General features: G+C 51.6%; 1 protein-coding gene across 1 annotated transcript in view; it reads left to right on the forward strand.

Moving 5' to 3' along the window:
- PDPK1 (3-phosphoinositide dependent protein kinase 1) overlaps nucleotides 1-23,890 on the forward strand; it is a 62,957-nt gene that overhangs the window by 19,587 nt on the left and 19,480 nt on the right. The window contains exons 2-6 of the mRNA XM_043916005.1: nucleotides 6,216-6,479; nucleotides 9,506-9,548; nucleotides 9,791-9,928; nucleotides 14,527-14,671; nucleotides 15,403-15,500. Of these exons, the coding sequence (XP_043771940.1) occupies nucleotides 6,216-6,479; nucleotides 9,506-9,548; nucleotides 9,791-9,928; nucleotides 14,527-14,671; nucleotides 15,403-15,500 (688 nt within the window). The remainder of the gene's footprint in view (nucleotides 1-6,215; nucleotides 6,480-9,505; nucleotides 9,549-9,790; nucleotides 9,929-14,526; nucleotides 14,672-15,402; nucleotides 15,501-23,890) is intronic.

Genomic DNA, 23,890 nt, shown 5'->3' on the forward strand with positions numbered 1-23,890 from the left:
GCTTCTGTCCGGGCGAGGCGGCTGGTGTGTGTACAGACCCGGCATCCTGTTCCCGCCCCGCAGCCTGGCCCCGGGGTCACCTTTCCGCCCGCCGGCAGCTCCAGCGCACACGGTTTCTCTGCTCCGACTCCAGTCAAGCCTTCTGCTTCAGTGCCCACCAGACTGAAGTGGGCGCAGCTTAGCTCTGGCTCCAGAACCTTCTGCAGCTGTCCAGAGCATGCCTACAGTTGCAGCCAGCTTCCAATGACAGAAGAGTTACTAGTTTATGTTAGTTTATGTGGTGTGTGTCCTTCAAGAGTGGCCTGTCAGCTCCTGCCTTCAAACCTCTCATTGAAGTTGTGCTATGGGGCTGGGAGCTTGCCAGAGTTCAGTGCTTGTGAGAATAAGCGTCAGCCTCAAGGGCCTTGATGTTTACTGGTGGGAAAACCCTGGGCTCCAGCCTTTGTCTCGTGACCAGCTTGTGGGGGATACAGTTGGCCGGAGCGTCTTCCAAGGCACTCACTGTGGACCGGTGTTGAGGAGGACCTGAGCGGATTTCTCCAGCACGACCATCTGCTCCTTTCCTTGTCGTTGCCCGGCCAGGGGCGCTCCGTGTCACAGGTCTGGAGGCAGGTCCAGCTCTATCGAGATGGCTTGATCTTCAGCACGCCTCGTGATTTCTGTGTGTCCACCAGAAGTGCTGCCGCCTGGAGGGAGGCTGCGTGTGGGGTCTGTGTCGCTGAGGTCAGGAGCAGACCTCTGTGTTCTGTGCTCTCCTTCAAGAACCTGTTCTGGAGAAACTGCTCTGATGGAGAGGAAGCACTCAGAAGCATGTCCGTGTCAGCTAGAGTCTCATTAGACACACCTGTCTTTGTCTTTGGAGGCTGCCTCCGTGGGCTGGACGCATGTTCATTTCGCATCCAGGAGGCTGCAGCTGAAGAGTGCGACCCTTGACAGGTGTTCCTGAAGCCGGCAGAAGCCGTGTTTACCGTGTGAGCCTCCCCGGGCTGCCTGACGCCAGGGCCGCCTGTCCTTGCTCTAGCTGGTTCGAGGGTGGTCATCCCGCCAGGTATTGTCCCCGTGCGTGCAGATGCCCGGGGCCCGCCACCGCACCCCGCCTCCAGCGCCTCACCTTGGGGCTGTCCCTCACCTGGGCTGAGACCCCACGTGCAACCCACATGGGCACCGTTGCTGGAATAGTCACTGGGTCCAGAAGCATGTCTGTAAAATTACCTTTTTCAGGTCCATGAATCTACTCATCACGTTTTGTTATCTAAAAACTTCATGTTTGAGATTTTACTCAGTAGTTCATGTGTCAGTTTTGAATCAAAAGCAGCATTTGCCACTGTCCAGTGCATTTCCCGTTGTCTCCTGGAGCCTTGCTTGGTGGGAGGTGGGCGCTGAGGTGAGGTCAGTAACTGGGCGGGACCCGTGGTGCTCCCCCTGCCCCCCTCCCGTTGGGCAGCAGTGACCCCGCTGGGGGTGTGAGCAGCCAGTCTGAAGCAGTGCCTGGGGTGGCGCTGCTGGAGTGCCGGCTCCTTCCTCCCCCATCTCGTGGAGTCCCTTTGGGTCCCACAGCCCTGCTGTGCCTCAGTCCTGGGCCTGGGAGTTTGCACTGGGGATGACCCGCGGGCACAGGGAGCGCTTACGCCTTTGCTGTGTCTGGGAAGCCTGTGAGGTGCTCGGTGCCCTACTGGGCACAGCCTGGGGTCATCAGGCCCCTGGCCTGGATGCTGAGCACAGCCCGGGCCTGTCTTGGTTCCTGATGGACCTCGGCATGGTGACTGTGACCTCCTCCCTACTTCCCACTGCCCTGGAGGACAGAAGGTTCCAGCTGATATCCAGGGGAAGCTACTGAATTTGATTACGCTTCTATTAGCTTCCCTGGTGGCTCAGGGGTAAAGAACCTGTCTGCAGTGCAGCAGACACAGGCAACATGGGTTCGATCCGTAGGTCAGGAAGATCCCCTGGAGGAGGGCATGGCAACCCACTCCAGTATACTTGCCTGGAGAATCCCGGGGACAGAGGAGCCTGGCGGACTATAGTCCATGGTGTCACAAAGGGTCACACACGACTGAGCAGCTAAACACTTCTGTTAAAGATTGTATGCTTTGTTTATAGGGACAAACCCTTAAGGTACTGGCTGAACCACAGAGCTGAGTCCAGCCCTCGGGACCTCTCCCGAGATGGAGGGTTTATGAGGTGCGTCAGGCACACTAGACTTCCTGTGAGCCTCAGTGTGTCCACGGAGACGGCAGTTTTCCAGAAGGAACCAGTCGCCTCGGGCTCCCATTCCAGCTAGAGAGCCCGCACTGCTGGTCACGTTTGTGCTGTCGGCCGCATTTAAAAAAGCAGGGTCTCTTAGATAGTCTTTACAAAGCTTGTTAGTCACAGTCTCCTAGTGTTTCATTGATTCTGTGCGTTGAGTTGATTCCTTCATATTTGTGTACCTTGCCTGAAGTGAAAATGAAGCCTGCCCGTCCCAGCTGGGGTGCAGCTCTGGAGCTGGCATGTGGTGTGTCTTCTGGGGTGACCTGCCTGAGCCAGCCTTCCCTGGCCTGGCCTGCCCCACCGGGGACGGCCCAGGCTCCTGCCTTCCTTGCCATCCGCTGCCTCACTTCTCCTCCTCTGTGCTCATCACGTTCGGGTCGCAGGAGGTTCCATCTAGATGTGTTTCTTACTTGCTTGGCTTTTGTGCATCTTAAGATGAGCGTCTGTCTCCATCAGCTTTTCTCTTGTGGTTGAGCTGTCGCACTCTGCACACTGTTGGTTACTGTGCCCGCCGGTCCAGCCTTTTTTGGTGCACTTCCTGTAGGACTCTGGCTTCTTTATAGTTCCCTGCATCTCTCTTCCCTGTATTAATGGAGAGAGAAAATTTTTACCTAGCGTTTCTGAACAAACACAGTTTGAGCAAACTCAGGGAGATGGTGGACAGGGAAGCCCACGTGCTTCATTTCAGGGGGTTGCAAAGAGTCAGACACGACTGAGTGACTGAAAAACAACAATATACATATAAGAAACAACTTTGGCCACACTTCTTTACGTGTTTAAATTAATAAAATTAAGTGTTCAGTTGTCTTCAGCTTGCTTTTGTGTTACCGTGTTGATGTACTTCTTACCACCTACCTGTGTGTGTTGTTGCAGTCTTGATTTTCCCCAGTTTCAGCTTATTCTTAGTGGCTGTACTTAGGTTTGCAGGGACACAGCGTGGCCAGTAACAACCCCTACAGGCCAGCTTCCCTGCCTTTTCCTCCTACACAGACAGCCTCCTTTTCAGACGTAGCAGAGGATCACAGCCCATGTTGACAGCCTTCTTCCTGTTCCAAGATGTGGAGCCAAGTGCTCTCCTGGGTCTTTTAAAGGGCAGGACTGTTAGGAACAAATCTGGGTGCTCTGAGTTCATTCCGTGTTGTTCCACAACAGTCTGGTGATGAGTAGGCCCATGATGTCACTGCTGGAATGCTTTAGGCTCAGACTGGAAAGGCTTTTCTTTTTAATGGTTGTGGGCACAACTTTTGTGTATTTCCGATTTAACTTCGACACTATCTAAAAATCCTTCCTTAATGGCCATCTAAATTTTAACTGTACGTCCGTCCACCTCTCGTGAGTGTTTTTGTGTATCCCACTGGTGAGAGTTCTGTCGTCACTTTGTTGACGGTCACCGTGTCGCTGTCCAGAACCATCTTAGTAGCAGCACGGGTTCATGGTCCCAGCCACCGCTGTACAGGTCGGCTTGTCCTGTGTGGGTTGGCATAGTCCTGCCAGCCTCTGGTGTCTCTGTGTTGTAAGCATACTTCATCGTCCTTCTTATCTAATAATTCATCCTCCCAGCCTCTCGCCATAGTTAAAAATGTGTGCCGCGGTCTCTGGGGCTCTCGCTTGCATTTGAGACACACATTTTCACAACTCTGAGCTACTTGAGTTTTTTTGGTGCCTATTCTTGTGTTAAAAAACAGTCTTGATGGTTTATGGATTCGAATGAGATCTTATATATAAATTTATGTAGTCATTTGTGATACAGCTATTTTTATAACAGCTTATTGAGATATTCATATACTGTATAATCCACCCATTTAAAATGTGTAATTCAGTGGTTTTAGTGTATTTATGAGGTTATATGTCTCCACTTTCCAATTCCAGGACATCCTCATCATTCCACAAAGAAACCCCTGACCATCAGCAGCCACTCTGTTCTCCCCTCCTGCCAGCCGCTGACAACCACCAATTTTCCTTTCTTTGTAGATCTGCCTCATCTGGACATTTCATACAGATGGAATCACACAATATGTGGCTTTTGTGTCAGGCCCTTTTCACATCCCATAGTGTTTGCATGTTCATCTGGTTTGTAGAGTATATCAGTACTTCCTTTTTATGGCTGAGTATTCAGTTTTTTTTATAGCTGCAGTGCATTTTGTTTATTCATTTATCTGTGGATTGTCCTTTCCAACCCTTTTAGTTATCTGTAATGCTGCTGTCAACATGCTTGTACAAGATTTGTGTGGACCTGTGTTTTCATTTCTAGGAGTGGGATTGCTCAGTTGTATGGTACCTGTTTCCTTTTGAGGAACTGTTGTAATGTTTTCTGATGTGGTTGCCCCGTTTGACATCCTACCAGCAGTGTGAGGGTTCCAACTTCTGTGTGTCTCCATCAACACTTGTTATCGCTTTGATCCTGGTATGTGTGAAATGGAATCTCACTGTGGCTTTGACTTGCATTTCTGTAGTAGCTAATGATGGTGAACCTCTTTTCAGGTACTTTTGGCCATTTGTATGGTTTTTTCCTTGGAGAAGTGTTTACTCAGATTTGTTGACAGTTTTTAAATTGTGTTTTGTTTCGTTTTTAATTGAATTGTTTGAGTTCTTTATATAGTCTGAATACAAGTCCGTTATCAGATAGATGATTTGTAAATATTTTCTCCCATTCTTTGGGTGGTTCTTTGCCTTTGAAGCACAGAAGTTTTAAATTTTGATCAAGTCCCTTTGATCTGTTTCTTCTTTTGTTCCTGTGCTTTTGGTTTCATATCTAAGAAACCATTGCCAAGATCATAAAGATTTACTCCTATATTTTCTTCTAAGAGTTTTCTAGTTTTATTTCTTGCGTGTAGATCTTTGATCCATTTGAGTTAAATTTTGATGTGGGAAAGGCAGCCACCTTTGTTTTTCTGCGTGTGGATATCCAGTACCATTGGCAGAAAAAGGCTTTTTCCTCTTGAAGGGTCTTGGCACCCTTGTCAAAGATTGGCCATAGACTTAGGAGTTTATTTCTAGACTGTTCCATTCCCCAGTGTGTGTATCATTATACAGTACCACACTGTCTTGATTACTATAGCTCTGTAATGAATAGCTCTGGAAATCAGGTAGTGTGAGTCCTCCAGTTTTGTTCTTTTTTTTTGAGATTGTTTGGCTATTCTGGATTCCTTGAATTGTCGTAAGAATTTTAGAATCATCTTGTCAGTTCTGCAAGGAAGCCGGCTTCTTTTAATAGGGATTGTAAATTTTAAAAACCTTGTTAGGTTTTTAAATTTATTTAAATAACTAAAAAAACATACATCTCTTTAATTGATTTGGAGGTAACTTGGGTGTGCAGTGAGCATTTTGGCTCTGAATCAGTTACTTTTTCAAGATGTTAAGCATTATTCCACTGCTGTTCTTTCTGAGCGGCTCATTCTTCTCCATCAGCTGTGCCTTGCATGCGCAGCAGCAGCTCTTGGACTCTTCTTTGCGTTCGGTCACGCTCCGTGTTCCGGGACTGCTAGGTGCCCGCCCTGTCCAGCTGTGGGACACAGTCTGAAGCTGCCCTTTCTGTCCAAGCCCTGGTGCCTTCTGTGCATCTCGCCTGGTATCATGTGTGGGTGGGTGAGCAGGGAGGGGTTCTGGGACGGGAGACCCTGAGGTCATAGGGTTTGGACCAGCTTGCTCTGTGACAGGCCACAGAAGGCGTTAAGGCTGGGCCCTGTGGTGGGAAGGCCAGCTGAGCAGGGCTGGGGGCGCCGGGGGCGTACGCGGTGCTGAGGGAGAGGGTGCGGGCGGGGGGTCTGTGGGCACGCAGACGGGACAGGGCGAGGTTTCAGCGGGACGAGACTTCTGAGTAGAGGGCCACAGCCTGGGCTGCACGTCCGAGCGCCGGACGGCCTGCCCTGTGCTTGGTGGGGGCTCAGCGACATCTAGACTTGAGTTCATACGTTCAGAAAAGTGAGCCGCCTTGAACCTTATCTCTTTTTTCCTGTGTCCCCCAGTATGACACGGTTCCCATTCAGTCCAGCGTGGTGTTATGCTCCTGCCCATCCCCATCAATGGTGAGGACCCAGACTGAGTCCAGCACGGCCCCTGGCGTTCCCAGCGGGGGGAGCAGGCAGGGCCCCGCCATGGACGGCACCGCGGCCCAGCCCCGGGCGAGCGCCAGCGCTCTGCAGCACACCGCGCAGCCCCCGCAGCCCCGGAAGAAACGGCCCGAGGACTTCAAGTTCGGGAAGATTCTCGGCGAAGGCTCGTTTTCAACAGTGAGTACACGCCGCTGCCGTTTGTCGGATGAGGGTGTTTTCCTTGGGAGCACTGGCCTTTCTCGGGATGCGGAGCTGGGCGCCGAGATGCTGTGGTGGCGCTCCACCCCAGAAGGGTGTCTCGGGCCCCTTGGGGACTCGTCTCCTGTAGTGAAGGTGACTTGGGGCTGGCTGCCACCAGGCAGATCAGATGGTTAAAATATCTAAGCTGTGATTTTTGTAGGTGAAAGCTTTAAAAGGCATTTCATGATCTTGTTTTTAATTTTCTAAAGAAATTTTATTCTTGTCAGGCATTGGCAACTGACATTTCATATCATTGTGTCCTATTGGCAAGACCCTGGGAGTTTTCCTTAGATTGAACCTCAGTATTGGTGTCAGTGTCCGTTCACAGTTGTTGGGAGACATTCAGTTCAGTTCAGTCACTCAGTCGTGTCCAACGCTTAGCGACCCCATGGACTGCAGCGCGCCAGGCCTCCCCGTCCATCACCAGCTCCCGGATTTACTCAAACTCATGTCCATCGAGCCGGTGATGCCATCCAACCATCTCATCCTCTGTCGTCCCCTTCTCCTCCCACCTTCAATCTTTCCCAGCATCAGGGTCTTTTCAGACGGGAAACATTGAACAACCTTTATTATTTCTGCTGTTTTTAAAATGTATGTAAAAAGTACACACTTGATGTTTGCTCGAGTTGCAACCCACGACCTGCTAGCTTCCAGATCTTTGTGTCCTCAGCTTCATGAACAGAAGCATTATCACAGTACTGTTGAGTCACACTTGCGGTACACTCTTTTTGTTTCCTGAGAGAGTTGACCTGTCTTGTCGTATTTTTCCTCTTCAAGCAAAGATATGAAGGTGCAAAGCTGCTGTTTGCTGAGGAGGAGGCCTTATTAGCTGTGGTGGGGCGGGAGGCTCGCTGCAGGCACAGGGAGGCCAGAACCGCGGTCCCCCGGCTGGCGTGGGGTCTTGTCTCCTGTGCCTTCAGGAGAGACAGGCTCCTGCCGCCCGCCCTGGTCTCCTGACGGCAGCAGAGATCCTGAATAATGAGACTTCCCTGCCTGGCCTTTCTGTGAAGAAACCTTGTATGAAATTTGTTTTCCTTTTCTCTTTTTCCATTTGTGAAATATTTCAAAATACAAAGAACATGACATACTACAGCTCACCCATGTTCCCAATATCATTTTAATTGTTAACCTTTGCTCCATTTACATTTTTAATTTAGATTTTTTTTATTGGCAGTATTTAAGTTATGGAAGAATTGGGTCCTCATGATAAAAACCTTCAACTTTGAGGATCAGCCCCAGTAGCTCTGGTACTCACAGGTTCTTTCAGAAAGAGAAAAACTGTTTTGGAAAGAACCTTGGGTGTTTTGCAGTTACTTGCATGAGTCCAGTAAAAGAAGCAGTGTTCTTTGCTTCTCTCAGCTGTCCCTCACAGGATGTTTATGTTGCCTGGAAAATGAGGACATGTTTGTGACGTCCCCCCAGTGTCCCTGGGTTTCCACCGTGGGTGAAAGTGCGTGCCATCTGTTCTGGATGCAGAGAAGCCCCAGCTGGTCTGGTCTTCCTGATGCCCAGGAAAGCCCGAGAGCCCGCAGGCTCTCTTCTGGCACTGCTGGGAGTCCTGCAGCCTGGGGTCTCCGATTCCATCTGCTCCCCACAGATTTCTCCCACCACTCTTGCAGCAGATCTCCAGGGCTGGAGTGGAGGAGAAGAGGCGGCTCCCAGGATGGATCCTGGGCGGGGCCCTCCCTGGGGTGGAGCTGGTGCTGGCGAGGGGAAGCCTGGTCCCCTGCCCACAGCTCCCCGAGGGTGCTCCTGCCGTCCGCTTGGGCTGCGTGGACGGACATAGGAAACCTGCATGGAATGTGTGGAGTTCACACGACAGAAGGATGACCAGTGTCTCCTTCAGATGGGGTTCCATTAAATGTTAGCACTCGAGCCACGCCCTTCCTCTTTTTCTCCTCACCTGGCCAGTGTGTGCTGCTGTCAGCCTGCGTCGGTCCATAACCTCGGGGAGGCCGGCCCTTCACCAGCCCCTCTCCTTACGCTCCAGCACCTGAAGGCAGTCCAGGGTTCCTCTTCCACAGAGATCCTTCCTGTCTTTCCACCTGAGCACACGTAATCCAGCCTTGCTCTTACTGAGTGCAGAGCCCAGGGTCACTTGGGATGAACTGGAGGGATTCTGTGATGGGATAGAACTCACGGCCCTGGAGTAGGCGGGTTTCCGTCTGCTCGTGGGTCCTCGGCCGTTCCCTGCAGCTGTCGCAGGAGAGGAGTTGGCATCGGATGCTGGTGGTGGGGGCCGCCCCCGCTCACTGCCGGGGCGCCATTGGGCACTGGAAGGTTGTTGCTCAGGTTGTGCCCAGGTGTGTGGGGGAAGGTCTCTTCTGTTGTGTGGGGCCCACCGGTGCTCTGTCCTCGGGGTTGGGGGTCAGTTGAGGGTCAGGCGGGGCTGTGCCAGGAGAGGGCACAGCCGGGGGGTGGTGCCGGCACGCTGGAGGTGGCCCTGCCTCCCTTTCCCGCGCCCTCCAGGCAGGTGTGGGATTTATAGCATCTGCGGGGGGCATCAAGTGAAATGGATGGTAACTGTTATTGGTAAAAGCCCAAATTCAGGGCAGCCTTTTGCAGTGAACATGTACCAGGGACATTTCCATAGAGTTATTTTTTGAAGGAATTCCCAATACCCACTTTGTGGAGGTATCTTGCTGCTGCCTCCCACAGTTTGTGATGGTTACGCCAGTGCTAAGGTGTTTGTGAATATATATTTCACCACATCAAGGAATATTGGCAGATGTTGAGGACCCTTCTAGAAACATGTGAGGAATATCTGTTCCTTTACCTGTGAGAACATGTTATCTTAGTCACTGACCGTGTCTGTCTGCACAGGGCCGAGAGTGTGTAAAGAGGAATTTCAGAGGGGGCGGGGTAGTCCTTGTGGTTGGTTGCAGGGTGACTCGTGAGACTCTGTGCCCTAGTTACATTGGTTGTTTTTTCTCTTCTTTTTCCCCCTTTTCTTTCCAAACCAGGTTGTCCTGGCCCGAGAACTGGCAACCTCAAGGGAATATGCTAGTAAGTAACTAACTCCAGCGAGCTAGGCTGCTCAGTGTCTAGGAAGCAGGAACAGCGCCCCGGCCCGCCCTCGCAGGGCTCTGCGCTGGTCTCGGGGGACAGGACACTATTGGTCTTAGAGATCACAAAGCTGGTGGGTGTGTTTTGTGAAACACTTTTAATTTGTTATCTGATACTTTATGTATTGTGTCTTTAGTGTTTTCTCACCATTTCCAATTGCAGTAACTTGCTTCTCTCTTAAGTTAAAATTCTAGAGAAACGCCACATTATCAAAGAGAACAAAGTCCCGTATGTAACCAGAGAGCGAGACGTGATGTCGCGGCTGGATCATCCCTTCTTTGTTAAACTTTACTTCACGTTTCAGGATGATGAAAAGCTGTGTATCCTTTGAACAGTCAAAGCCTCTGAAATGCCATGCCAGCAATCGCTTATTGTTTTGGAACCATGACTCTGGTTTTGTTTTCAGAAGTAGCCCCTTCCCTGGAAAGGAAAGGGTAGCAAGCATATTCTAGATACAGATGAATTCACATCACTTGCTTTGGGACCCCTGGGACTGCAGACTGTCACTGAAGTCGAACATTGCTTCAAGGGAGATCATCACAGCCACTTGTGAGGTTTTCTGTTGGTAAGCTTCATAGTTCAAGAACTGTTTCAATGCTGATGTTGCTAGACCTTTATTGAAAGGCATCTCCCCCCACTCCTTTTAACCAGTGTCCGTGCAGTATCTATCAGGTGTTGCATCCTGTGTGCAGAGCAGGGACGTGAGTGAGACGGGTCATGGGCATCCAGGGAGCCTGGGAGGTGGGCACCACTCTGCCCTCCCTGGCCTGGGGCTCTGGGGTTTGGTTGGAAGGGGCATCTTTCCCAGGCTCAGCTGCCAGGTGGGACATTCAGGGAGCGACCCCCAGAAACCCAGAACCTTTCTCCCTGCCTCTGGGGCTGTCCTCCCCGAGCCAGGTCCTCTCCAGCCCTCCGTCCTTCCCTCCCCGCCCCTCCATCCAGGGCTGTGCTCCCTGCTTCTCCAGCTGCTTCTCTGGCAGGGATGACACACCCTGCCGATTCTTCACTTTATTTCAGGGTGCCCCCTGAACCTGTTCCCTGATGTGTCCTCTAATCCCTGAGCACTGTCATTTTTCTTGCTCCTTTGCTTGGGGTTGGGGGCCCTGTCTATGCTGTCAGCTTGTCGAGCCGGCCCGTGCTCCCTGCTCCCAGCCCCTCTCCTGCAGCTGTTCTTCCAAACCTAGCCTTTCCTGGCCCCTGGCTGCCCGGAGACGCTGTCTGAGCCCCAGCAGCAGCTCGATGCGGGAGGTCACTCAGGTTTAAACCTTGTTCAGGCTTAAACCTCAGTCTGTGCATCTGCTCTCTTTCTTCTGCCCTTGGGTCGCCAGAGCCCCTTCTCCACCCTCCTCCCCACCTTGGGGTGGGCCTGCCCCAAACCCCCTCCCCTCCTGCCCTCCTCTCTCCACTCTCCACCTTCTGGGTTAAAACTTGTCTTGATCCTGTTTCCCCTTTCACACCACTTTCTGGCTCCTTCAGCCATCAGTTGAATGTTCTTTTGTTCATTGAGAAGGCCTTGTTGAGTGCCGGGGTGGGAACACGCTGGTGTGTCAGGTGAGGGCTCTGCCTTGGGGGGCTTGCATTTCCCTGCGGAGTTAGATCTACACGGATGATTCCTGGCTGTGTGTAGGAATCAGGCCAGTGGGAGTGTTGGAGCTGCGGTTTTGGTGGTCGGAGGAGAGGATGTCAGCCAGAGCCCTGGACAGAGCAGGGGCAGGTGTGGGTTGGTTGGGGGGGCACCGGGCCCAAGAGACTGGAGTCCCAGCAAGAGTTCTGGGTTTTCTTCTGAGTGTGGTGCGGAGCCCAGCAGGGTCTGGAGCAGCCGCCTCATTCTCTCGCCTGGGCTGCTGCTGGGAGGAGGCTCTTGGGAGGGGGCTGGGAGGCCGGGGCCTCGGAACCTATGCACGTTGCTCCCGCACCTGACACGCGTGCTGGTGCCTGCCGCTTGAGACCCTGAGGTCAGGTTGGTGTGTAGACTGGGGGGCTTGAGGGCTGGAGCGGACCCAGCAGGACAGAGCTCCAGAGAGTGGAGATGGCAGATCCCAGGGCCACGGCCAGCTGGTTCCGGTGAGGGTGCTGGCCACCCGGCCGGACAGTGCCAGGTAGGGCAGTACTTGGACGCAAGCCTGAATTGTGGATCAGCCCCCAGGGAGGTGTGAAGAGTGCAGTCTGGGTGGGGCGCGAGTCTCGAGAGGGGCGAGCAGGTCCAGCTGGTTTTCCTGGTGTGCTCTCAAGGGGACCGGTGAAGGGGTCCAGCGACCACGGCCTGCGGGGCGGGGAGTCCTGCGGGCTTGTTTGCGGTGTCACAGCGGGTGCACCTCCGCCTGGCCTTAGCATCACCCGCCCCGCCTGCGTGCTGCCCGGGGCCTCCTGAGGACGGCGGAGCACCCCTCAGCCTGCTCTGGGTCTCACCTCTGAGGCCGCCTTGACCCCTCACTCCTCATGCTCCTTTCTGAGCCTGGGGGGCTCTCCAGGCCAGTTTTCTGGAGTCCCAGGTCTGGGCTTCCAGCAGGGCCCTTGGAGAATGCGTCTTGTTGGCTGGGAGGCTCCGGCAGGTTGCGCACTGACGTCGTCTTCTCCCAAGGTCGCAAGCAGTGGGAGCAGGCCCTCAGAGACTGGATGAGGGAGCTTGCTGTCTGATTTCAGATGGGACTGGCCAGAGTAATGCAGGCAAAGGGGACTCTAGGTCTGTCCAGCAATATCTGTTGCTCTTGACCTTTTAAGACCCCTTTGAAAGCCTGTGGAGATTGCAAGGGCTCACTTACCTCTGACAGGAGCGAGACCTGGGGGACTTGTACCTTACTCAAAATCTTTTGTGGCGCACAGTGTGTTGAAAGAGAAAGCAAAGGAGACACTCTGCCTGAAGCAGAGCCCCAGCGTGCATGGCATCCTCCCTGTAGCCGTGATGTGCCTGCTGGGGTGAACGGTGCCTCCTGCAACTGCAGGGTATCCCCCCCGCCCCCGGGACAGACGCAGCAGGGCCTGGAGACACCCCTGCCACAGCCTGAGAGCAGGCAGGTCGGTCCTCGAGGGGACTCCTGGGTTCTGACAGCCTTTTTGCCTTCTGGAGGTTCAGCTTGACTGACTCAGTCCCTGCTCCCAGGAGAGGCTGAGCTCAGGGCAGCCCGCCCTCCCTCCCTGGGTGCGGGGCAGGGCTGGGCGCTAGAGCCAGACGGCCAGGGTGCCTTTCCTCCAGCAGGGGTGAAGTGGAGGGACTTCAGGACTGTTGCCGGACCAGCCTGCGTTTTTCCTCCGCCGCCCCCTGCCCGCGCTTGGTGTCCTCTTCCAGCTTGGGGACAGGAATGGTGCACTAGACCTCAGGAAGCTGCGCTCCAGGCTGTGTGACCTTGAGTCAGTTGCTTAACTTCTCTGGGCTGGGTTCGCCTGCAAAGTGCAGGCATTGGGCCCAGCAGGCTCTCCAGCTCTGCCACATGCCTGTGCTCCTCATCCCAGGAATTCCCCTGTTGCTGGTGAGGGAGCAGCCTTGTCTCCTGCCATGAGGCCTTCGCTGTGCTGGGGAGGAGGAGTGGAGCAGTGAGCTTTGAGAGTATTCCTGGGGAATGAGGAATGTGTGTGGGCAGAGAGAACACGGACTTGGAGCCGTGTTCCTCAGCATCTGTCGTGTTCAGAATCGTCGGTCACTAGCTCCCCGGCTGGGCAGAGAACTCAGAGTGTCCTTCACACAGGAAACAGGAACTCAGTGGGCAGATAAGGGGCAAAACCTGTGAAGCCGGAAGAGGCCCCGTGGCCGTGGCCGAGCCTCTCACGGGGGCCGCTGGTCTCTGGGAGACCGTGCTCCCGAGTGGGGGAGGCACTGTGGCCAGTCCGGGGCTGGTGGGACCTCCACTCAGAGTTGGCTGGGCTGGAGTCTGCAGGCCACTGGCGAGGCTGGCCGTGGGTGCTGGCCTTTGCCGAGGAGGGGTCGGAGCGAGGCGAGGAGGGAGGGGGCCCTGACCGAGGCCCTTTGCTTTCCCTGGAAGTAAGGTTGGTTTTCCGCTTCGGCTGCCTGTTGGACGTTGTTCTAGTTGGAAAGGCTTGGGTGGCCACGGAGGGGGCTCGGTCAGAAACAGCTTTGAGCAGCTTCGGTTGCTGGTCTCTTCCCTCCTGGCCTTGTCCTTCCTGCACCGCAGTGTCAGGCACCTTCCTCCGTGGGTGATGCAGGGCCTTGGTGAACAGAAACCAGATGGAACACCTTGACCACAGGCCACCCCCAGCCCCCCGGAGCCATTGCTCAGGGTGGGCGAGGCCTTGGGTCACCCTGCCCCTGGTGGCCTGTAGCTTCCATTAAGAGGTACCGTGTTACGTGCTTCCAGGAGGAAGCAGTTCTATGGGATCCGTCACTTGTTTCAGCCTTTAGTCCGCTTTGAAAAAGCGAGAAGAGAAGCAAAACAGCGCACTGCGGTGTCCGAGGGAAGGGAAGAGGACTGGGCTCCTCGAGTCCCCTGGGGGGCCAATAGAGTCCGAGTTAGCGAGACAGCGTTTTTCCCACGGAACTTCTCACTTCACACATGCCGGGAGCCTTCTTTTGAGGAACCTTTCCATGACTTGGCTCCGCACAGCCTGAGATGCGAGGCTGGCGCAGGCTGTGAGGGTGGAAGCTCTGCCCACATCTCCAGCGGCTCCCTTCACGGAGCCCACAGGGGTCTTCTGGGGATGGGCGTCTGGAAGGGGCACTTGGCCAAGAGGCCAGTGTTTCTGTGCTGTTGGTGAGAACCCCCGGGGGCCTGTCCTGGAGCCAGGCCAGGGGATCCCTCCAGACCCAGCTCCGCAGGTCTGTGGGGGACCTGGCTGGGGGCCGGGCAGCTATCTCTGGCCACAGGTACCTTCAGTTTTCATTAATTTAAAAAAATTGCTACTGGGGTGCTAAGATTAGTTTAAAAGAATGACTTTTTGCTGTCTTCCTTAACCATGCAATGTTTAGATTTTGGCCTTAGTTATGCCAAAAATGGAGAACTACTTAAATACATTCGGAAAATCGGTTCGTTCGATGAGACGTGCACCCGATTTTACACGGCCGAGATGGTGTCTGCCCTGGAGTACTTGCACGGCAAGGGTGTCATTCACAGGTACCGAGCCGGGCTGCCGGCTGCTCCCCGCGCCCGCGGCCGGCTCCGGGCTCTCTCCTCGGGGTGGGCCACCTCCCCGTGGGAACCCAGAAGCGGGCCCCTCTCCCTGACGCTGAGACCGCGGACCTGACATCCCAGGTGAAACTGGCCAGATGTCTCTTTCGCCAGGCTAGTGATTCTCTTAGCCGTCTTGGCTGCTGCTTTTACTTTGTCAGATTCTGTATGTACTTACTTCTGGTCTCATTTTCCAGTAGTCAAATTGAAAGTATTCATTTGAGCTTTTTTTTTCCCTTACAGATTTTTTTTTTTTTGGTGGTAGTGGTAGTAAAATACACATAACATAAAAATTTATCATTTAATCTCCCCCCTCCCCTCCCCGTTTTATTGAGAAGTAGTTGACATCCCAAGTTTAAGGTGTGCGTTGTGATGGTTTGATTCACATTTATTGTGTAAAGATACCACAGAAAGTTTAAAGGCTCTTTATAAACATGAGAGATTATACTTCGGTTAAAAGTTTATTAAAATGATGCAGTTATGAAATGATTGATTTGAATGTCCTCACTGGATGCAGTTGATATTGTTCAGTGCTAACTTTAGACTTGCATTCTTGGTCGTTAGTCTATAAAGATGATAGGTATTAACCAGTTCATTTTGTTTATAGCTACATTTGGAGTATGTAATGTTACTGTTTCAAATATTTCATCTCAAGTGTGAAAAATCTGCTTTCACAGGGACCTGAAACCAGAAAATATTTTGTTAAATGAAGACATGCACATCCAGATCACAGATTTTGGAACAGCGAAAGTATTATCCCCAGAGAGTAAACAAGGTGTGTGTTTCATTTCCTACAGACCCCGCTCCTGCTTCCGGTCAAAAACCTCTTAGAAACCGGTGGAGTGCCCTGTGCTCATCATAGTGACAGTTGTTTGTAGTACCTGTGTTATCGTAAAGGAGGTGCTTGCCTGTTCATCAGGGAAGCCCCTGCCTCCGGGCGGCTCTAGCAGAGGGCCTGGTTGGTGAAGGCCTGGTCTAGTGGGGGCCGGGAGGAGGCTTCCCCAGCACCCGTGGTTGGTCCTCCTGTCCTTGAGTGCTGCTGGGTCCCCAGGCGCTTTCTGCAGCTTGTCACAGGGCCTCAGACGCCTGCGGTGCCTCAGCCTCCCAGTCATCTTCCTGGGAGGTGCTGGGTGCTTCATTTGTTCTGGTCTCCCGTACAGGGGCGTGGGCTCAGTGCGTTCAGCTCCTGTTGGCACTGTGGGTTCTCCAGGGCAGGGGAAAACACATTCACGATGCCCACTGTCTGCCTGTCTCCTGTGTGCAAATGCCAGGGGTGGTGGCCCCAGCATGCCGATCACACATTCTGTAAGGTCACAGAGTGAGTGGGGGCTGGCTTTCCCTGCTGGTCCAGTGCGAGTTCATCACTGCAGATCCTCCTAACCACTGCCCCTCTCTGCTGTTTCCTAGCTGGGTTATGTGCCGTGACAGTCGCTGACAGCCTGCCTGGGGTAGAGGAGAGCCTGGATGTCTTAGCTAGCCAGGGGCATTTCGGCCAGGGTGGGGGGGTGCAGGTGTCTTTCAGCCCTGCAGGTGTGTGTTGACTGGAAATGATAAACTTCAAAGTATACAGAATGGCAGTTGAACTCTGAAAACTGTGTTCAGGTGTTGGGGTAGAGAGAGAGAACATAAAGTTCTGTGTAGTGAGGTTGCAGGAAGCTCAAGGCTCCTGTGTGAATTAATAAATGACCCTGAAAATGAACCTTGGGTGTGGGGCCAGGTGTGACGGTCAGAGCTCCCCTGACCTGAGAAGCTGCTGCAGGGACCCCCACGTAGGGCCTGTGCTTCTGCTGGGGCTCATGGGTACCTGAGACAAGGACCTTGGCGGGGTGGGGACAGACATCCTGGGGTGGATAGAGGGTTTGCTGGTGGAAGGAAGGTTCAGACAGAAGCCTCCACTTTGTTGCCGCTGCTCTTTTTATCTGTAGCTTCTTGGCATCTCTGTTTCTTCCCCTTGTGTCTGTTGAAGAAACCAGGTCGTTTGTCTTGCAGAGCTTCCCAGAGTTTGTTGATGGCACCTCTGTGGAGTCCTATAGCGTACTCCTTTCCCCTCTTTACTTCTTGAAAGTCGGGAGTTGGATGTGGCTGCTTGATGACATTCAGGCTCAGTCCTTTCACACCTGCGGCTGGTGTGCGTAGCATGTTCTTCATTTGGGAGCATGTAACATCCAGTCATCTCTCCCTCTGTGATGTCAGCAGCCCTTTATAGCTGCAATGGCCTAGATCTATCGGTTCATTAGAGAAGGCAGAGTGATCGTAGCCCAGTTCTTTCATTCTGGAGCTGGAATTCTTTCAAGAGAAACTTCTCCTTTGCCACTATTTGGTTAACCAGTGACATTGATTATAAAGGAAAAGCCGGATAAATGCCCGCTTCTTTCCCCTTTATTTACAGCTTTTGAAAAGTGTGAATTGGTTCACTGTCCTGATGACCAGTTCATCAAAAACATTATTACCCCACCTCACACCGTACACAGAAGTTAACTTGGATAGATCAGAGATCTGAATGTAGGAGCTAAAATGATTACACGCTTGGAAGAAGGCATTGGAATATCCATGACCTTGGGTGACGTAGTGGTTCCTTAGATACAGTACCAAAAGTATAAGCAGCAGAACAAGTTTTAAAACTTTGGTGCTTCAATACATTAAGAAAGTGAAAAAGACAATCCGTGGGGCTGAAGAGGAAAAAAATTTTCAGCTCCTGTATCTGATAAGGGACTTGTACTCAGAATATATGAAGAATTTGTAACAACAACAAAAAAATATTAATGGGTCTGAGTAGACATTTTCTCCAAAGATGATAAACAAATGGCTGATAAACACATGAAAAGATGCTCAATATCACTCATTACTAGAGAAATGCAAATGAAAACTACAATGACATATCACTTCACACCAGTCAGAATGACCTTCATCAAGAAGTCTACAAACAATAAATGCAGAAGAGGGTGTGGAGAAAAGGGAACGCTCTTGCACTGTTGGTGGGAATGTAAACTGAACAGCCACTATGAAAGATGGTATGGAGATTCCTTAAAAAACTAGGAATAAAACCACCATATGACCCAGCAATCCCACTCCTAGGCATATACCCTGAGGAGATCAAAATTGAAAAAGACACATGTACATCCCGTTGTTCATTGCAGCACTATTTAAAATAGCTAGAACATGGAAGCAACCTAGATGTCCATTGACAGATGAATGGATGAAGTTGTGGTACATACTACACAGTGGAATATTACTCAGCCATAAAAAGGAATGCCTTTGAGTCAGTTCTAATGAGGTGGATGAACCTAGAGCCTATTATGTAGAGTGAAGTAAGTCAGAGAAAGATAAATATTGTATTCAAACACATATATGTGGGATCTAGAAAAATGGTACTGAAGAACTTATTTACAGGGCAGCAGTGGAGAAACAGACATAGAGAATAGACTTATGGGCATGGGGAGAGGGGAGGAGAGGGTGATATGTATGGAGAGAATTAATATGGAAACTTACATTACTATATGTAAAATAGATAGCCAATGGGAATTTGCTGAATGACTCAGAAAACTCAAACAGGGGCTCTGTATCAACCTAGAGGGGTGGGATGGGGCGGGAGACGGGAGGGAGGTTCGGAAGGGAGGGGATATGTGTATACCTTTGGCTGATTCATGTCAGGGTTTGACAGAAGACAACAAAATTCTGTAAAGCAGTTATCTTTCAATTTAAAAAAAATTAAAAATAAAAGCATTTAGAAGGGAAAAGAAAAAAATACATAAAAGGAAAGAAATAAGAGCAGAAATCAGTGAAATTGGGAAAGAAAAAAAAAAAACCGTATAGAAATTTAACAGAGCCAAAGTCCAAAGGGAAAGAGGCTGAATGGTCTGGGGATGCCAAATGTGAGGACCATGGTCTGAGAGGGAAGAATGCCCCTCAGTGTTACCAGGTCTTTGTAGAAACACCCAGTCCCTTGGGGGTCTTTTTGACACGGACATTTTGCCTCAGTACAGAGTTGGGAGGCTGGCATTATTTTAACGGCATTTGAAATTTAAAAATGTTGGCATAATCTCATGTTGTGCCTGTCACTTTTCTATGCTTCCATTAGCTCTTTCTGTCATTCAGCACCCTTAAGACCTTCTCTCTTTCTCACCACCATTGGCTTTGCTGGCTCGCAGCAATATACAGTACACACCTATGGAGATTTTACTCAGGACGCAGTACCTGTAGGGCTGGACTTGGGCTTGATACAAGGTCTCCAGGAGAACCATCTCTGGAAGAGAGGGCTCCCTGTTCTTGCTTCAGTTTAATATGTTGAAATTTGCAAATTCCATGCATACGTGTAAGAATGTCAGTTACAATTTAGTCTATAGGAAATGACCATTTGATCAATAAATTTTTGCTTTTAATTTAAAAAAAAGTGGAGAAGGACAACCCATGGGGTTGAAGAGGAAAAAAAAAATTTCAGCTTCTGTATCCGATAAGGGACTTGTACCCACAATATATAAAGAACTCATAACCAAAAAAGAAAAAAAAAAGTTTTTTAATGGGTCTGAATAGATATTTTCTCCAAAGAAGAGAAACAAGGGGCTGATAAACAAATGAAAAGATGCTCAAGATCCTTAGGGAAATGCAACTCAAAACCACAGTGAGACACCACTCCACACCCACTAGGATAGCTGTGGTCGAAAAGACCATAAGAAGTGTTAGCAAGGTTGGGGAGAAATTGAAGCCCTCATATTCTGCAGATGGGGTTGTCAAATGATGCAGCCGCTTTGGAAAAGTCTGGCAGTTCCTTAAAAGGTTAAGCATAGTTATGTTGTGATCGACAGTTCAGCGTCTAGTTAATATGTCCAAGAGAACTGAAAAACATTTATATAAAAGGTTGTACACTGGTGCTCATAACAACTTTGTTTGTAATAACCAAGGAGTGGAAACAGCTCAGGTGTCCATCAGCTGACGGACGGATAGACAAAGTGTGGCTCTCTGTCCAGTGGAGTGTCCCTCAGCCTTGGAAGGGGTGCAGTTCTCAGACAGGCTGCAGCCTTGGTGTGCTTGAGTGACAGCCAGCGGGGGTCAGGGCGGGGCTTGTGTTGCGTGGACAGGTCGGTTTGGGAGTGCTGCTGTCTTAACAGTGTTGTCTTCTGACTGTGGAATGTCTTTCTGTGTATAGCTTCTGTAATTTCAAAAAAGTTTTGTAGTTTTGGGTATTATAATCTTTGTGCTTCTTTCGTTAAATTTATTCCTAAGAATTTTTAATTTTACTTTTGAGGTTATTGTAAATGCAGTTGTTTTCTTAATTTTCAGATTTTTTTATTGAGAGTGTTTAGGAATATGGTTGACCTTTTTGGTGTACTGATCTTACGTCCTGCGGCCTGGATGGATTTGTGTATTACTTGGGATAGTTTCTGAGCAACTTCCTGGGGACCTTTTATGTATAAGATGGTGTCATCTGTCATTAGAGATAGTTTGACTTCCTTTGCAGCCAGGATGCCTTTTGCTTCATGTTCTTTCCTGCTTTGACCCTCGCATTGACTAGCGAGAGCGGGCATCCTTGTCTTGTCACTGATTTTAGGGGGAGAGCGTTCAGTCTTTGATTGTTGATGTTCACCACTGAGTGTGATATTCCTTGTGGGTTTTTCATGGAGTCTTTCTCAGGTTGAGGATGTTCCCTTACTGTTCCTAGTTTGTTTTGTAATTCATCATGAATGAGTATTGAATTTTGTTAGATGCTTTTTCTGCATTTGGTCAAGTTGGTCATGTGGTTTTTGTTCTCTTCATTTCTTTACGGCTGTGCTGGGTCTTTGTTGCTATGCATGGGCTTTCTCTAGTTGTGGCAGGTGGGGGCTATTCTGCGTGGCGGTGTACGAGCTTCTCATTGCATTGGCTTCTCGTTGCAGAGCAGGGGCTCTAGGCATGCGGGCCTCAGTAGTTGGGGCACACGGGCTTGGTTGGTTGCCCCGCAACATGTGAGATTGTCCTGAACCGGGGGTTGAACCTGCATCTCCTGTATTGGCAGGTGGATTCTCAACCACTGGACCACCAAGGACGTCCTTGTCCTTTATTCTAATGATGTGATGTCATAAATTGATTGGCTTTTAACGTGCTGAACCACCCTTGCATTTGCAAGATAAATCCCACTTGGTCATGGTGCACACTCCTTTTTATGTGTTGCTGGATTCAGTTTGCTTGTCTTCTGACCTAGGGCTAATGAGCACATTTTATGGAGTGTTTGCTTTGCCTCACATGTGGGTTCATGGGTAAGACAGTGGCAGTCTGCACTTTTGGCTTTGGAGAGAGTGTGGGTGTCTTCGGACCTCAGCAGCATGTCTGGTCCCTCTACCCCCGCTGGCACCTCGGGGTCCGACTTGCAGACCTGTGGTGGCTAGAGTGGTTCCCACCCCAGGGTACTGGACAGGTGTTTTGAATCGCTTGGAAGGTGGAGATGAGAACCCAGCTCAAACCCTCCTCCTTTGGCCTGACCCTGTGGCCCTGGGGAAGTGGTTCTGGGCCTGGTCTCCAGGGCCTGGGGGAGTTTGCCCTCTGGCTGATCTCTGAACTTCCAGGGGAGGTAACTAGATTATCTCTGTGGTTTGCTCATGTGCTCTCGGGCTCTTACCTGAGTTGCAGATAGAAACCTGCTATTTGTGAAACTGGAGAGGAGAACAGTCCTTGTTTTCACTAACCTTTCAGTGAAATGGAGCGTTTTTTTCAGTTATGAAGGTGGGAGCAGACGTCTGTCAGTAGAAACCACAGATGTTTGCGTGTCCTGTCCCAGTCAGCACAGAGTCCTGGTCTGTTGTTTGTGCTCACCGCCGGATCTTGTTAGCGCATTAAAAAAAAAACACCAGACACTGGTACCTTATGCATTTATTACTTTAATATTTTGATACTTTCGTTATGTATATAGTCTTATATATTTTACTTTATATCTTCAGAACATCATTCTGAGGACAGGAGTTCTTTTCCATACTGTGGAGGAGTGATTCATCTCTAGACTAGTGAAAGAGCTCCTTTCCGGGGGGGTGACTCAGTACACCCCCAGGGTCTTGGAGTCCCTTTAAGAAGGTGGGGCTCCTGGGAAGAGGAAGCAGCAAGGGTGGCAGGAGACAAGCAGACGTAGGCCCAGAAAACTTAGCGCAGTGGCAGCAACAGCAGCACGGTCCGGTGCCATCGCGATTTGCTCTTTAAAGCCCTGCTGTGCAGTGGGGGTGTGTGTCCAGTCCACTTGTTTTGTGCAAAATGTAGCTATTGCAAAGCATCAATGCCTCTGCATACTTGTGAAAGCCTGAATTATTTAATTATGCGTAATGCTTATCTTTTCATATAAAGTGTATTTCTAGAGCTTTTTAATAGTCGCATTAAAAAAAATTAATCGTAGAAGAAATGCAGGATTATTATGAAGAGCAGCAACACTGCCCGGGTGAAGTATCTTGTGCAGGCCCAGCCCCCAAAGGGTTGTGTTTTTGTCCTGCTGTCCATGCTGACTTCATCCTGGAGGATCAGGTGCCAGAAGGGGAACTGCGCGGTCAGAGGGCAAACCTGCCTCTTCTCTGTGGCTTTTGATGTTTGTTGGAAAGTTGCTCCCCAAAGTCACGTCATTTCACATTCCCACCAGTAGCACTGCAAGGTCTTCCTCCTCACATCCTGGTCAGCACTGTGTATTTTCCTTCTCTCTCGTCATTGCTGGTTTGATGGGCTGTCGAGTGTTCACTAACATGTCTGATTCATTGTGAGGTTGAAGGGTTTCACTTGGCTTCGGCTCCTGCTGTGCTGTCTTCCTCTTGCAATCATCTCCGAGCTCTTGGTGTATCCTGGTCCTGGCGGCTGCAGGAGAGTCCCTGGCCTCGGGGACCAGTCACAGGTCACAGGGCCCTAAGAAGCTGGATCCCTCTGCGGGACTGAGCGCCCCTCGGCCCCAGGAGGGCGCTGGGAGGAGGTGTGGGGCCTCTGTTGTGGGCGTGTCTGGGGTGGGGGTGCTGTGGCTTGGGGGTGGGCCAGGAGGAAGAATCCCCAGCTCTCCTTTCTTCCCTGGGGAGGTGCTGGTGGTTCCAGGGCCTGGAGACCAAACCTGGGAACAAAGAGGGAGGAGGCAGCAGGGCGGCTTTGTCTCTGTTCTTTAGCCTCTGCCTTTGGAGGTCATTGGACGCAGGCAGGAGGTCTCCCCCATGGGAAGCCCTGCTGGGTGCCCACCCCAGGGATGGCAGGTGGGGAGCTGAGGGCCACTGTGGCCAGTGGGCAGCAGACCGTTGCATGCAGAAGTGGTGTGGCCATCGGCCCTGGGTGTTTTTGCCTTTCCATTCTGGTATTAGGTTATTTGTACCTGTGCGCGGTGAAGACTCCAGCTGTGGGCAGACATAGCACTGGTCTGGCAGATTTACCACAGGCAGCCGCACCCCATCAGGCTGTTTGAGGCGGGCCCGAGCTGAGGCACCCAGGACAGAGCCTTCAGCCTGTGCGGGGATGCAGCATGGCCCCCGGACTGAAGCTCTGGGTGGAGCAGGTGGTGGGCTTTGAGAAGGAGAGACGAGAAGGCGCTCCCTGCCGTCCTGCCTCCCCGGCTCTAGAGCAGCCCCGCGCCAGGCCGGCTGCCCCTGTGGCGTGCGGGGCCAGAGCTCGAGTCTGAGAGAGCATTGTTGCGGCCCTTGGGCCTGTGGGCTTGGAGAGGTCCTGGTGAGGGGCTGTCTGATGCCCCGGCAGCATGCTTAGGTGCACCCCTGGCTTCTGTCCCGTTGGTGACGGCAGCCGCTTCCCACCCCTCTGTCCAGGAGCCAGTTGTCCACAGCTGAGGCAGGGGGCCAGCAGGCGGGCCCCTCGCCCAGCGCCCGTTCCTGTCCTTGGCGTTGTCTTACTCCAGGTGAGCCTGCAGGGCCAGAGCCCTCTCAGTGGTTGGCATGTAATGTTGCGCCTGGCACACTTCCCAGGTCGGCTCAGGAAAAGGTGAACAGAGAGACCGGTAGTTTCTAGCCCAGGTTATTAAAGATGGTGAAGGAAAAGTCAGCTTGACCTCAGAGGGTCAGGCCAGATGAAAGGGCCTGGTGTGTCTGGAGCCTGTGGAGTTGAGCTGGGCGCTGTTGCCCTGTGGGGACCTGTTGGAGGGACCGGTGCCGTGGGTGTCCCTGGGGACCCACCAGTGGGGTGACAGTACTTGACGGTGGGGCGCTCACGGGAATCCCCAGCCCCGTGTCCTCTGGC

This window comes from Cervus elaphus, chromosome 10 (genome assembly GCF_910594005.1).
Source record: "Cervus elaphus chromosome 10, mCerEla1.1, whole genome shotgun sequence".
Classification (NCBI taxonomy): Eukaryota; Metazoa; Chordata; class Mammalia; order Artiodactyla; family Cervidae; genus Cervus; species Cervus elaphus.